Genomic DNA, 14,117 nt, shown 5'->3' with positions numbered 1-14,117 from the left:
TATTACCGACACCGAAGTGATTCCAGTGTCATGATAGTCGCATCATACGTTAATTTCAATTCGTCGACGATCTGAGTGGTTCGGATTGGTTGCATCAGCATGTGTCAAACTATGCTTTGCGAAGAGCACTGGTATTCTACAGAATATATACAAGTGTCTTGCAGAAATACCAAGCATATACCGAGAAATATTATTTTTATTATAGGTTCCTTAATAAATTTTCAATTTAACGTCATACGTTTTTGTTCTTGTTAATACATTGCATACGGGGCAAAATATGTTTCAGTTTTGCAATTCGTTATAATCGTGTACCTACTAGTCGCAGGTATCAATAATTTTGTCTGGTTGATAAATTATAAATTAACAGTGCCTTATAGCCCATAACACTGTCCAACAAAATTCAACTTTTTTTGATCAACCTAAATGTATCATAGAGTCAACTTCTAGAACAGAATGTTATTAAAGGAAATCTTTTTCTCTGCAAAGTTTGCAATTTCTTCATAGAATAAAATATAGTATGCAATTTTCTGTGGATTTATACGCGTGTCTCTAATCACTTTTAAACATTATTTTCTAACCAGAAATGAAAAATAGTTCATTTTTAATACTACATTCTGATAACACTGTCCAACAGCCATTTTGGTCAGTAGGATTCAATAGCCGTTTCTTATAGATTTTTGTGCGCTGAAAACGAATCCGCAAACAGTTTATTGCCATCACCCTCAGTTTTCGAGAAATTCGATTTTGAAAAAAAAATGCAAGTTTTCAATTTTGAACATCTTTTGTGTTCAAATAATAATAGTTATTCGGTTGCATGGTCTGTACAATTATTCTATGAACCCTAGCAAACACAACGATATAAGTTATTATTGAATTATAAGCATTTAAATATGTTTAAACAACGATCAAAGGGAAAAGGACACCCAAAATGCACCAATTTTTGCATTTATCTTGCTATATATTTTAAAAATAAGGGTGTATGAGAAAATTTAACTACACCACGCGATGCAGCAAAAAAATTTATTTCGGAAACCACCAACAGAAGTGGTAAGTCACGTTTTGTTTTCAAGACAGAAGCGAAATAGTTTGGCAAAACCTGCGGCGCTGACAGTGGTAGTCACGCGCGTTAAGCGATTGTGTGACGCTGAGCGGGAGTGTATCGCGCGCCGCCGTTGACTACCACTGTCGGCGGCGCACGTTTTGCCAAACTATTTCGCTTCTGTATTGAAAACAAAATGTGTCTTACCACTTCTGTTGATGCTTTCCGAAGGAAAAATGTCTGCTGCATCGCGTGGAGCAGTCAGATTTTCTCCCAGACCCTTAGTTTTGGAAATAAATTTAAAAATATCTGCAAAAGTGGGTGCATTTCGGGGGTTCTTTTCTTTTTGATCGTTGTTTAAACATATTTAAATGTTCATACTGCACCAATAACTTTTATCGCTGTATTCGGGAGGGTTTATAGAATAATTTGGCGCAACAAGCAACCGAATAACTATTACTGTTTCGACACAAAAAATGTTCAAAGTTGAAAATTTTCATTTTTGTTAAAAATCGAATTTCTCAAAAACTGAGGGCGATGGTGACAAACGGTTTGCGGATTCCTTTTCAGCGCACAAAAATCTATAAGAAACGGCTATTGAATCTTACAGACCAAAGTAACTGTTGGACAGTGTAATAAAACAACCCTGAAATAAATGCATACCGAAGTACAGAAACAGAGAGCAATCTGTCAACTTTTGTTGCACCGAGAATAGTTCAGCCAAAGTAGAAAAATCCTCATCTATGTACAGGGTGTCCCACTAAGGAGTGGACAGCGCGATATCTCTTAAAGTATTGTCGATAAAAATATAAAAAAAATAGGGAATTGCATGGTTCGAGGGGGCCCATTTATTAGCGCGAACGAATTTTGTTTTCGATTATTATTTTAAAAGATACGATGGTCAAGTTCGGTTTTTCAAATGGAACTATTTTTTTTGAAGACCTGAGTTGATAGTGCGTTCCAAGACAAATTCAATAAGCTTTAATGTATACACTTTATTTCCACTGGTTTTTAAGATATTGCGCTTGCAAAATTACTGATTTTCACTGGAAGAAAACCCTCTGGAATAGGAAGGACCGGGGTCGGTCTTACTGGCGCTACGGGTGGCATTGCCTGTTGAAACTGATACCTACCTGCCAAAGGTCTACGACAGGGTTCGCAGGCCCAAAAGCTGGACAATTCTTTTCCGTCAGAAATGCTACTTAGGTAGGTACATCTGCGGTATCCAGAAGCGCATCGTTACTTTTATTTCGCACTTGCTTCTACGCTCGGATGGCCGGTTCTTTTGGGAGGGATGCAAGTTGGATTGGTTAGGTTAGGAGGAGTGAAAGTTGCTAGACTAAATTTCAACCATAGGGAGCAGATTGTATCAGAACCAATCCAACTTGCATCCCTCCCAAAAGAACCGGCCATCCAAGCGTAGATGCAAGTGCGAAATAAAAGTAACGATGCGCTTCTCGATACCGCAGATGTACCTACCTAAGTAGCATTTCCGACGAAAAAGAATTGTCCAGCCTTTGGGCCTGCCATTTCTGGCGTAGACCTTTGGCAGGTAAGTATCCATTTCAACAGGCAGTGCCACCCGTGGCGTCAGTAAGACCGCCCCCGGTTTTTGCCATTTCAGAGGGGTTTCTTGCAGTGAAAATCAGTAAATTTGCAAGCGCAATATCTTAAAAACCAGTGGAAATAAAGTGTATACATTAAAGCTTATTGAATTTGTCTTGGAACGCACTATCAACTCAGGTCTTCAAAAAAAATAGTTCCATTTGAAAAACCGAACTTGACCATCGTATCTTTTAAAATAATAATCGGAAACAAAATTCGTTCGCGCTAATAAATGGGCCCCCTCGAACCATGCAATTCCCTATTTTTTTTATATTTTTATCGACAATACTTTAAGAGATATCGCGCTGTCCACTCCTTAGTGGGACACCCTGTATACTAGACATAGAAGTATTATCGAATACATTATTAAATACATTAATTATTTTTCTCTCTTTAAATATATGTATGGCAACAAGAGTTGAAAAACAGCACTACTTTAACGAGCTCATCACTCATTTCAGGTTCATCAATCCCTCTGAGAACAAGGGTGTAGCCCTTACGGCATTCGGGGAGGGCTGGCACAATTATCACCACGTGTTCCCGTGGGACTACAAGACCGCCGAGCTGGGCAACTACAGGTTCAACATAACGACAGCGTTCATTGACTTTTTCGCAAAGATCGGCTTGGCGTACGATCTGAAAATGGTACCCAGAGACCTGGTGCAGAAACGAGTGAAGAGAACCGGTGATGGCAGCCATGAAGTGTGGGGCTGGGGTGATGCAGATCAGACGCAAGAAGACAGGGACCAGACAGTGGTGATACATAGCCTTAAGAAAGATTAGTAGAAAGATGCAATCGACTCATGAAACGGCCCGATCGTTCGTTCTCTGAATCCAACGATGGCGTCTTCTTTGTACGATTATTTTGATGGGGGCAGGATGAGCTATCCGAGAAATAATAGGAACATTTGGGAAATCACTTAATATTTTTAATCACATGGCTGTAAAAGAGTCAGTTACGTTCGATTTCTTGCGAAACCGATTTTTTGCTCTTCAAAAACGACCATAGTGTCCTTCTGCTGAAACGGTTTACCTCGAATTAAGGTTCACAGAAAAGAAAAGCTGCTTCCCTGAAAACTAAACGTAGTTCAGCACAAAAGAATAAATTAAAACGGTTGTCAGGTGTGACAGTAAAAGAATGAAGTGTCTGATTTTAAAATTTGGTATTTAGTATTGAAGAGAATCCTTGATTCAGCACGATAAGTACTATATCATTTCGCCGTAAAATTGGTAGAAACAGTCCCCGACGAGATCACGTAACAGTGTGATGATATTTACAACATGAATATCAGCTTCAACACGAAAGTATTCCAAGTAACAGAGCAAATGTTTTGAAAAGTCGAATGTAGCTGATCTTGCAAGTACGCGACTGATTTTGGCAGGTCATTTGGCAGGTTCTAAATGTCCTGATTCCAAGGGGAAGGGGAGAGTCAGACACCTCTACCAGTAACCTTTCTCTGATCCATCAATTATGTTTCAGATTATCGCGTTCGACGATCGTTTAGAATAATTCGAATCCCCAAAGCGTTAATGATTCATCGATGCTCCCATAGATTCTAAAGTTCAAACGAAGTAATGCTAGCACATGTGTGGGTCATCTTTTCTTTTGATTAATTAATCAGCGCGTGAACAGGATGATAGGTAGGTTTTATTTAACTTCTATGACGTTCAAAGAACGTTTTTGGAGCTGCGAGTTATATGTACGGCGCATGCTGGATCATTTAATTCAAAGAAAGTGTGTCATCAGTGTCAGTCGTATGTTGTTTAACTCTTTAGTTGAGCTGAAAGATATGTACAGAAAACATTGATAGGCAACTAGTTCAAATTACCCCGAAACAACGAAATTAGAGAATAAAACACGCATTCCATTTTCTCCTCGTCTCAGTTCCCAGTCGAGGCATTTCCTGTAGGGAGTAATTTTAAATATTTTATTTGCGTTTAGTGATGTACAGGGTGTTAAAAATGTGGTGGTCGCTGCTTTCTGGGGTGATAATCTATACCAGCGCTGTCCAGCGTAGGGGCCCCTCACGCGCCTGCTTCCCCTTCCAATCTCTTTCCCGCAGCGCGCCCTCCGTTGTCAAGGAGACCGCGCGGTATCCCTGGCAACGCGGACGGGAGTGGGAGAACCCCAAGCTCACGCGTGAGCGACCCAGACCTAACCCAGATTTTTTTAAATCGTGCCGCAAAATTAATTATTTATAACCTTGAAAATTAATGTTCATTTTTATTTTACATCAACATATTCTGCTTGCTTAAAGGAGGATCAGTCTAAAATGAACCATATGTTGCAAACGCCCCGTTTTCTCAATAACGTGAAAAATGGTTTCAAATGGATCACTTCATGCATGCCAAAACTTTATCAATTTATTGCGACACATGGTTCCTGCTTAGACTTTTTCTCCTTTCATCGAGAAGAATATGTCGATTTAAAGAAAATTAACTTTAATTTTCAATGTTACAAACAATTTCGCAGCAATTTTTTCCTTACAAATCACCGATCCGGTTTAGAGGTGTAGATTCAGCCCTGAAAGCAATGACCAACACTTTTTTAACACCCTGCACATCTCTCATCGAAACGGAAACTTCGTAGAACGATTTTCTCTTTTCCTTTCTTTCCTTGCGTCCATACCTCAATCATTCGTATACGTGTATTGTTATATTCACCGATGTACTGAATTTAACTCTAGAAAGCCTTCACTTACCCAATCGATTGCAAACAGATTAACGTTTTCCTCCAACGGATTTTGTTAATTTTTTAACAGCATTCACGAATTATTGTTACAATTAGAGGTTAAAAAGATTTCTATATGATTATAAAAATTAATGTGATTCATCTGAGAATCTTGAGAATTAATAGTGGTATTTTTTCTCAATTATGTGAAGAAATCGATGTACATACAACTCATAATCAGGCACATAGAATTCGAGAAAATAATCGAGAATCTTTTATACGCACAATTGAATTGGAAACAGATTCTAGGCAGGTTTGAGTTCCAACCACCTTACAAGAAGCTTACGAAGTATTTTAATACAGAAAAAACAAGTAATATTTCATGCTTTCTAGGGTTAAAGATAAAATGTTTACATCTTTAACTTATTCTTCCAGTCTTTTAGGCAAGTGCACAAAGAATTAAAGTCACTGCAGATGATGAGAGTTTATATCAAGAGAGTATAATTGCAGTTCGAAAGGTTTACAAATCAATGCGACAGAACTCTTGGTACCGTAAGGGATACACTATGTATAACAGTGGTTTGCACATATATTTTTATGACTCTTTGCAAGATACCCTGTTCCATACAGAAAGAAGACAGTTGCATAAAGGACAGGTTACAATTAGTAATTGAGCTTATTCGAAATGCTCAAGATTATCACATTCCTCTAACAGATCTTTTATATAAGAGTTAGCCGATTCAAGAAACATAACTGAACGAATCTTTGTGATAATTTTGTAACCAACAGACCTAAACTATTCCCGATGGATCTCTGTACATCCCAACAACTGTCAAACTTGCTCCAACTTCAACATTTTGTACAAAATACGAATGAACCAATCGAATGATCCTCGCTGATGGTTTCCTTGCCAAGTGTGCTCGGAATTATGCAGTCTCTTGTATTACTCTGTGACTCTTCATTCTTTTACATCCATCCATAAAATGTTTGCTTCTTTTCTTTAATACCTTGTTCATGGCGCTCTCTTTCTTTCTAGTCGCGTGAATGTGAAATGCATTGTTGTGTGACTATTTTTCGCCGTTTCCTGTTATATTCGGGGGCAGAAAACGCGCCGGAAATGCAGGGCGTTTCCGGTTGTTTCATGGTGGTTAGGGACGCACGAGAATAACGCGGCACCGTCAAAAGATTAGTGGGGGGCAGATCTCGTGCTATCACCGTGTGCCAGGCGTGCCAGTGTTACACGCTTCGGCCTCGTTTCACGCGTCGCGTTTTTTCACTGGATGTGCACGTATAGAATATAGAATCGTATGGTGCACGTACACTTTTTTTTAAGAGACAAATAAATAGATAAATGAAGGTGTCTGTTCGGAAACTAAGCCGTGTGGGACTTGAAGAATTCTCGCGATTAGCTCTAAGGGTTAATATTAAAGTTGAATAAAAGTGTGCTGTTACCAGAATAAAGATACAAATATATACTGTTTTGTTACAAGTCGTACACGTGTAATTCATCCTCTTCCAATTGCCCGGGGCAGAACTTACTAACAATAACTCATGACCAATACTTGGGAGTAACGTTTCTCTCTCTTTTTTTTTGTAACAGGCCAAGGTAACAGACTAAATGTGATTCCGATGTGTGTTTGCTTAATCATTAGTTTGAGTCGAAAATGTATCATACGGAATGAAATGAGCATCATTCTTTTCTTCCGTTTTGTTTTCTTCTGTATTGGTGTAACTGATGAAAATAAAGCTTGCAGATGAAATCCTGGAGCCTGTCAGGATTGGGACTCACAGTGCATGCTGTGCAAAATTACATTTTGCGACCGTTACAGCTACTTTCATTAGAGATCCGAAAAAATATTAAAAGTCCTTTTCACACGAGACATTTCGGACAAATTTATATATTTCCTATCTCCTTATATTTTCCTTTTTAAGCTAGACTCGGATCAAGTAAATATATCCGAGGTAGCAATCATGAACTTCAAAATGTGCGATATGCAAAGACAATCTATTAAAAATTAAGTCCATGACTTGACGTGGAAAATGATCAGTTATCCGCCATATTCATTCGACTTCAATGAACATCTATTTGCATCACTACAAAATGCTTCAAGTGATAGAAGAGTCACTAGCCAAGAAGCGATCGTGGCTGTGTTCGTCGAATACCTTCAGTTAAAGAAAATGCAGAGTTTAATGCAAGTGTAACAGATAAGCTGTCTGTAAAAAGACAAATAGTTGGAAATTGTAACGATCATCATATTATAATGTAATTCTATCAGCGACAGAACATTTCTGGACCGTTCCGTGCCCAATCAATCACGTTTGGCACTTGATGTTAAGAGTGTTGATAAAGCCGGGCAGTTGTCATTTTGTAGATTTTGAGTTCGGTTGAAAAATATGGGACGCTGGGGATGCAATTTTTTTTACTTCAGCGAAAACAAGATCCATATATGAATATTTATCTACGAAGATATCAAGGATAAGGGCTTCGTCCTTTTTTTATTTAATGGGGAAGGATTAGGCTTTCTGAATAAATCTTTTTAGCCTCGAAGATAGTTCTTATGAAATCAAAAATATAAAGGAATTCTTGTTGTACAAATTCATGTTTTCAAAAGACAAAAAAAAATACAATTCTTAATACCTGCTTTACTTCTTACTTGTTCCTTTCTAAAAAAAAACTGCATTCCATACTCCTTGGTGTTTTGCTATGATGCATGGTACATTCTTTGAATCACAATCTTCTACATAAGTAAGATATTTAACTTATTGTGAGAGTCAAGTCCCAGGTTCTTGTATTATAGTTGATACTGATTGAAAATTTAGGATAGGAGCCCTGTCTTTTTGAAGGTATTTCAACATTTCGCCAAAAATTACAGCTTGCATTTGAATACAGTAACCTTTCGTTATGAGCATGCTTTGGTCTCTGCGCTAAGCGCTCGTCGCTATCACCACCATTTTTTGGGGTATTCGGACGAGCGGCCTCTGTCATATACCGCTGGAGCAGCGTTGCCAGAAGTAGGGAGAAAATGGCCGTGTAGGGAGCTGAGTGACGTAGTAGAGGGGGAATTCGCGCATGGTGTGTACAAGTCGTATTAGCTATAGACATACAGAGTGTTCGGCTACACGGGGGAATAAATTTAATGGGCGATTCTAGAAGATAAGTCGAAAATCATGAATGACTATATTGCGGTTGAGGCTTCGTTTGTTAAGTGTAAGCGCTTAAATAAGGTGAATGTCCTAATTTCTGCTCATTTCAGAGGTTACTCGTCATAAAGAAGGTGTAAAAAATTTGTTTATGATCAAAATTTGCAGAGTAATTGATTAATTCTTTAATAATAAATCAACCAATTCAAAAACTATTTAAGAAAGATATTTCAAGATGTTTAACTGTTAGTAATTTGTAATTAAATATAATGCTCTAAATGTCCGTATTTCTGCTCACGAAGAATAGCGATATACGTATTTCTACTCACCATTTGTGCCAATTTCTGCTCACGTGATATGTTGCTTTTTCGGGTTAAAATAAGTTATATCTTTTATGGAGATGTTTTATAGCACAACAGTAAAGCATAAAATAATGATAAACAAAAAATAAAATGCCTTCGAATAGAAATAGAGGTTACAGCATATATTGAATTGTGGGGTTATGTTACTATAGTTTTGGTGAGTAGAAATGCGGACATGACGGCGATTCACTTGACCCTAAACCTAATCACCTGTTTTCTACTTAAAATAATTACAAATAGTAAAAAAAGACTCTACAGCCAGAGCACAATACGGTATCTGTTTTTGCTGTGCGAGGCAGGTGGATTGGCATTAAAGATCGAGGAGGAAAAGAAGATGTGATGATGATGTGAGCGATGTTTCGTCTTGGGACCGTCAGCCAGACTTCATCTCAGTAGGGGCATATATATATTATATTATTTAGCTGACGGGGCCCCTTCCCTGCCCTAGAGGACACACGGGGACCCAGTGATGCCAGAGGAATCGTGGGACGTGGGGACAAATGTTTTTACCCCCACCTATGTGATCGATCAGATCACCTACCGTCCGTCTCCCAACTATGGGGCCCTACCCGTCAATCCCCACCACCACTTTTTTCTTCCCATCGCACTGGAACACAAGCATATCCCTCCTACTACTCCTGTCCGTGTGCTCGGCAGCCCACAGACACAGCTCTCATGGACAGGAGTAGGAGGGATATGCTTTGTGTGCAGTGCGATTAGAAAGAAAGTGAGGTCAAGGTGGGGGTAAGTCCAGCATTTGTCCCACGTCCCACGATTCTGGCATCACTAACGGGGACTACGAGGAAATAAACTTGGAACTTTTATATATACGAACGAGAGTGGACGATAGGACTTGCGAGATGTGTAGACCTCTAGCGGCGCCGGCGGAGACTAACCGGCGTGACCCATGTGGTGGGGCCGGGACGTCACACTGCCCAATTATCGAATACCAATAGGGACGCTGTTTCTTAGGACAACCAGCTAGAACACGGTCGAAAAATCATGAGTCTCTCATTTTAAAAGTTCTTAGTTGCTTATGCTGCACTTTGATTAGCCCCAAGCTCGTGCAACAGTCGCGTAAATGTTCAAATAATTTAGAATTATTTTGTTGCAACTATAGTACAAAGGTAACGCTTATAATAATAAGAAAAATACGAAATGAGCAGAAATTGGGACATTCATCTTATATGCCTAAACGCAGGCACCGGTGCACGCAGGACAAGCCGGACGAGGGCTCGAACAGTGGTAGTCACAGCCACTGTTGCACGGGGTCATTCACCTCAGAGAAGTTGCAACGAGATTTACGGCAATCGGCATGGCTACACGATTTTACGACAATTAATAAAAAATTAAAAGTTATCGTTGAATTACACCAGACCTGCCTACTTGCTAAAATCCATTGTTTCCATTACATCCACGGTAGTCCATGTCACATGCGTAGAAATCACAAAAGAAAATATAAAAAGAACAAATTTCTTGCACTAATGCGTGTAAAAAAAATAAAAAAAAAACAACACAAATTTAACGGTGTTAACCCATTCTCACGGTTTCAAGCAGCACGGCCGGCTCTAGTGTGTGTGTAAACCTGTATCTACGTGCGTTTTCTGCTGCGTATGCTACTGCGCACTCAGCTGACTTAACTTTACACTGCGCGGCTCGAAAGTTCCACCGCCAAAATTCAACTGTTAATATGTCAAGAACGAAGCCTGGGATCGCAGAACGGTAAAGGACTTTTCGATGTTTTGTTGCATGAAGAAGTTGCATGTTTCGGATTGTCCTATTATTTTAGGACACCCTTATATATTGTTATCAGTATGATATCAGATCTCCCCTAAAGCTAGCTGCAATGCTGATAAAACAACTGAGTAAAAAGATAATGTTTACTCTTGGAAGTTTTAGATAAAGCCGCGTATGCACCTGAGCATTCGCCCCAAATGAGCATCGCACCAGCGCCGATTTGTTCCTGCGATGTTCGTTCGGAGCTCGTTCGTGGCTCATGCAGTTCGTTCACAACAGTCCCCATGAGCACCGATCCGAACGAGAAAAAAACATCAGCTATAAAAGTATTGCAGTAGCAGGTGCTAGTTAAGTTGCATGACCAATGAATGTGTGAATGTATGCATGATTGTTTTATTGTGAATGGGCCTGCAGAGTCACGTATGCGCGAGACACCTATGGGTGAAAGTGGGAAGTAAGAGTAGTTGGAGAGAGTATGCATGGAGTGTTATACGTAGTCTATGTTCAGGATATAGAAGAGGCAACACGTGCTGGGGAGTTCAGTACTTTGTATCTTAAAAGTATATTATATCCTAATTCTTAATGTTAAAGTGTTGTGCGATTACTATTCCCGTCCCCACAGAATGTACCCCTAACAAAATTAACAACAACAATAAAACTTACCTTGAACTTAATGAAGAGCTTAAAAAGAACTTACGTGAATAAAGAAGTACTGTGTAAATTTTAATGTGAAAAAGCGTGAGAGGTGTTAATTTTTCGTATGATGTGAGCAGCGTTCGTTCACTGAGGGATGTTCATTCACTGAACAAATCAGCCTGTACATTGCTCCAAAAAAAAAGAAGAAATGTTGGTGGATGAAGAAAATATATAATAACAGCTGAAATGAAATATTTCTACGAGATTTGAATGTTGCAGTGCGAAGTAATCAATTCAAAAACTCCACTAGAATGTCGCCAGAATATTTTTTTGTTATATTAAATTATATTCTTGATAAAGTTGCAAAGCAAGATCCTGCCGTCAGAAAATCCATTACACCTGAAGAAAGATTGTCAATTACTTTCAGCTTTCTTGCAACCGGTGATTCTTATTACTATAAGACTAACCAGCGGCCGTAGCCGTGATGGAAAACACCGGTTCTCGTTAGATCACCGAAGTTAAGCATCACGGGGCGGTGTACTTGGGAAAGATGGGAGACCACCTTTCTCCCGGTGCACTGCTGCTGCTGGGACCCGAAGGAGAGAGGGGGGATAAAAAAAATGGGACTATAGTTCGTTGGGAAATATAAGCAAAAATAAGCTTGAAACGCCATCCTGCTTAAAACACAGGAAAACAATAAAAACAAACAAACAACAACTATAAGACTACTACTTGCAATATCTTTTCAAAAATATCTAAACAAGTTATTTAAAAAATTATACCAGAAGTGTGTGAAGCGTTAATTGAGAGTTTAATTCATTATGTAAAGGTAAGTCATTTATTAATCATTAGTTTTTTAGCCTGTCTTCGCCAGGCATTACTATCCTATATAATAAGACGCCTAAGATAACCACAATTATAGTTGAAAAGTCCCCTAGAAACAATTTTCGCTGCGAAATATGAAATTTTACATCTTTAGCGTACCAGAAGCACATGTCTAATTGGTCTCCTGAAGGGCATTTCGGGGAGCCTAAGTCACATACGTGTCCAGACTCACTACCCTGTGACATTTGAGATCCCCCCTAGCAACCAAATAATTCTGGATATTATTACAACAGTATTATTACAGTCGAGCAGCGTTCCAGTTACCCCACCATACCCTTTGGGGGCCCAGCAACTTCAACTACCAATCCACGACCGTCAGGTGGTGGTGGCTGATTTCTCCTCGCGCGCTGCTCGTGAAACTGAACTCACCGGCCAATATATATGAAATGGACTTTAGGCAGTATGTTTGCGTTCGTTTTGACGAACGCACGTATTGCTTCACCGCAAATGAACCCCGCGGCAAACTGCCGCAAACCACTCGTCTGCACCGGGCCTTAAGTGGCCCTCAAGTATTGGACGAATAGACGGCATTCAGTTCACTGTTCATTCTGTTCTCAGTGGCCGATCGAGATGAGGTTTGGTGGGAGGAGTGGGGAGGGGGTGTGGACCCTAAATCTAAAATTGTAGCTTCGGGTATTTATTAGTTTTCAAAATATTAATAAAAAATTATTGTTAATTTTTTTTTTAATTTTTTTTTAACGTAGGTCAGGCACCCCTACCCGGCGACCCTCCCGTCCCCCCAAACTGTTTTACGAACAGCAGGACGCGTTCCCCTTACCTCCGCGTGCTCCTCAGGCGCCGGAAAAGCAGGCGTATTTAGCTGAAATTCAAAATCAATTTTCTCGAAAACGAAGCGCGTTATTATAAAATTGTATTCTATATTTTCGTCTTATTTTGGCCAGTATAATCATCCCTAGAATATTGACTGTCAGTAGAATTACACCCTATATAGTAGGATGGGTCGCATTCGCAAGTTGCTGGTTCAAATCTTCAAACTCACATCGGTCCGCTACCATGCTTTACGCGCCCGTAAGCGGACGCGCACCCCTCGCCCTAATCTACCCCGAACCAATACTAATACCCCGGACAAGGTGGAAAGTGGAATGCGTTATGTCGGAATAAGTCAACAGAAATATTAAAAGTTTTTTATTAATATCCCGAAAACTAATAAATTCCCGAAGCAACAATTTTAGATTTAGGGTCCATACACCCTCTCCACCCCTTCCCGGAAACCTCGTGTCGATCGGCCACTGGGGCCATTCGGAAGTACAGCAGCATGTATAGCCGTGTTTAAAAACATTTCTATGTGGATTCAGCAATGATATCACTATTGTTAGATGAAGATGAAGAAAAAATCGTAACACAAAGTAACAGGCGAATATGATTGCATTCTCCTTCAACTCGGAGAATATTTTATTCCTTCAGAAAGCGTTATTACGTTTGCCAAAAGCAACAAAGAAGGTAGTCAAAATTTACACAATTTACTAATGTAAAACAAAGAGGAAATTCAAATAATGTGACTGCCAAGTACGAGGAATGTACAAAATAAATTAGTTTGAAGTAGGGTCTCTTCTAGTAAAACATGATGTAAAAAATAAAAATATTCAACATACCTGTTTTATGTAATGCTTTTGCAATTTATTTCATCCATAATTACGGAAAAGTATACAATATTTGTTTATACGACGCACAAGCACAACCACCCTCCAACATTGTCTCGACAGAATTGCCGCGCTCTATTGAGTGTAAAATGATCGGAGCGTCTCCTCTCATGTGAATGCTCTTATTTAGAACAGTACAATCGGTTTTTCGGTGAGCGTGATCGTCTCTTAAGCGTCGCGTCCAGTGAGCGCAAATGGGGATCATCCTTTTTCGATTGGTTTATTTCACGGGTTCAGAGGGGTTTATTTGAAAACATGCTTTCCGAGATAGCATCAGTAATAACTGAAATACCATTGTGGCCGATTTTTATGAAATTAAACATTAACAGTTTATTGTGTGACGTACGATGTTCTTTTAAACACATCTGCGAAAAAAGCAT

The 14,117-nt window shown here is 39.3% G+C and overlaps 1 protein-coding gene and 1 long non-coding RNA gene across 2 annotated transcripts in view; both read left to right on the top strand.

The window, feature by feature from the left end:
- Nucleotides 1–6,804, top strand: part of LOC143371659 (acyl-CoA Delta-9 desaturase-like) — an 85,342-nt gene extending 78,538 nt beyond the window's left edge. The window contains exon 6 of the mRNA XM_076817108.1: nucleotides 3,106–6,804. Coding sequence (XP_076673223.1) covers nucleotides 3,106–3,427 — 322 coding nt within the window. The 3' untranslated portion in view covers nucleotides 3,428–6,804. The remainder of the gene's footprint in view (nucleotides 1–3,105) is intronic.
- Nucleotides 1–14,117, top strand: part of LOC143371694 (uncharacterized) — a 174,783-nt gene that overhangs the window by 124,958 nt on the left and 35,708 nt on the right. The window lies entirely within an intron of this gene.

This window comes from Andrena cerasifolii, chromosome 7 (assembly GCF_050908995.1).
Source record: "Andrena cerasifolii isolate SP2316 chromosome 7, iyAndCera1_principal, whole genome shotgun sequence".
NCBI lineage: Eukaryota > Metazoa > Arthropoda > Insecta > Hymenoptera > Andrenidae > Andrena > Andrena cerasifolii.
Note: the sequence above shows the minus strand (reverse complement) of the source record. Positions and strands in the feature narration are given on the sequence as shown.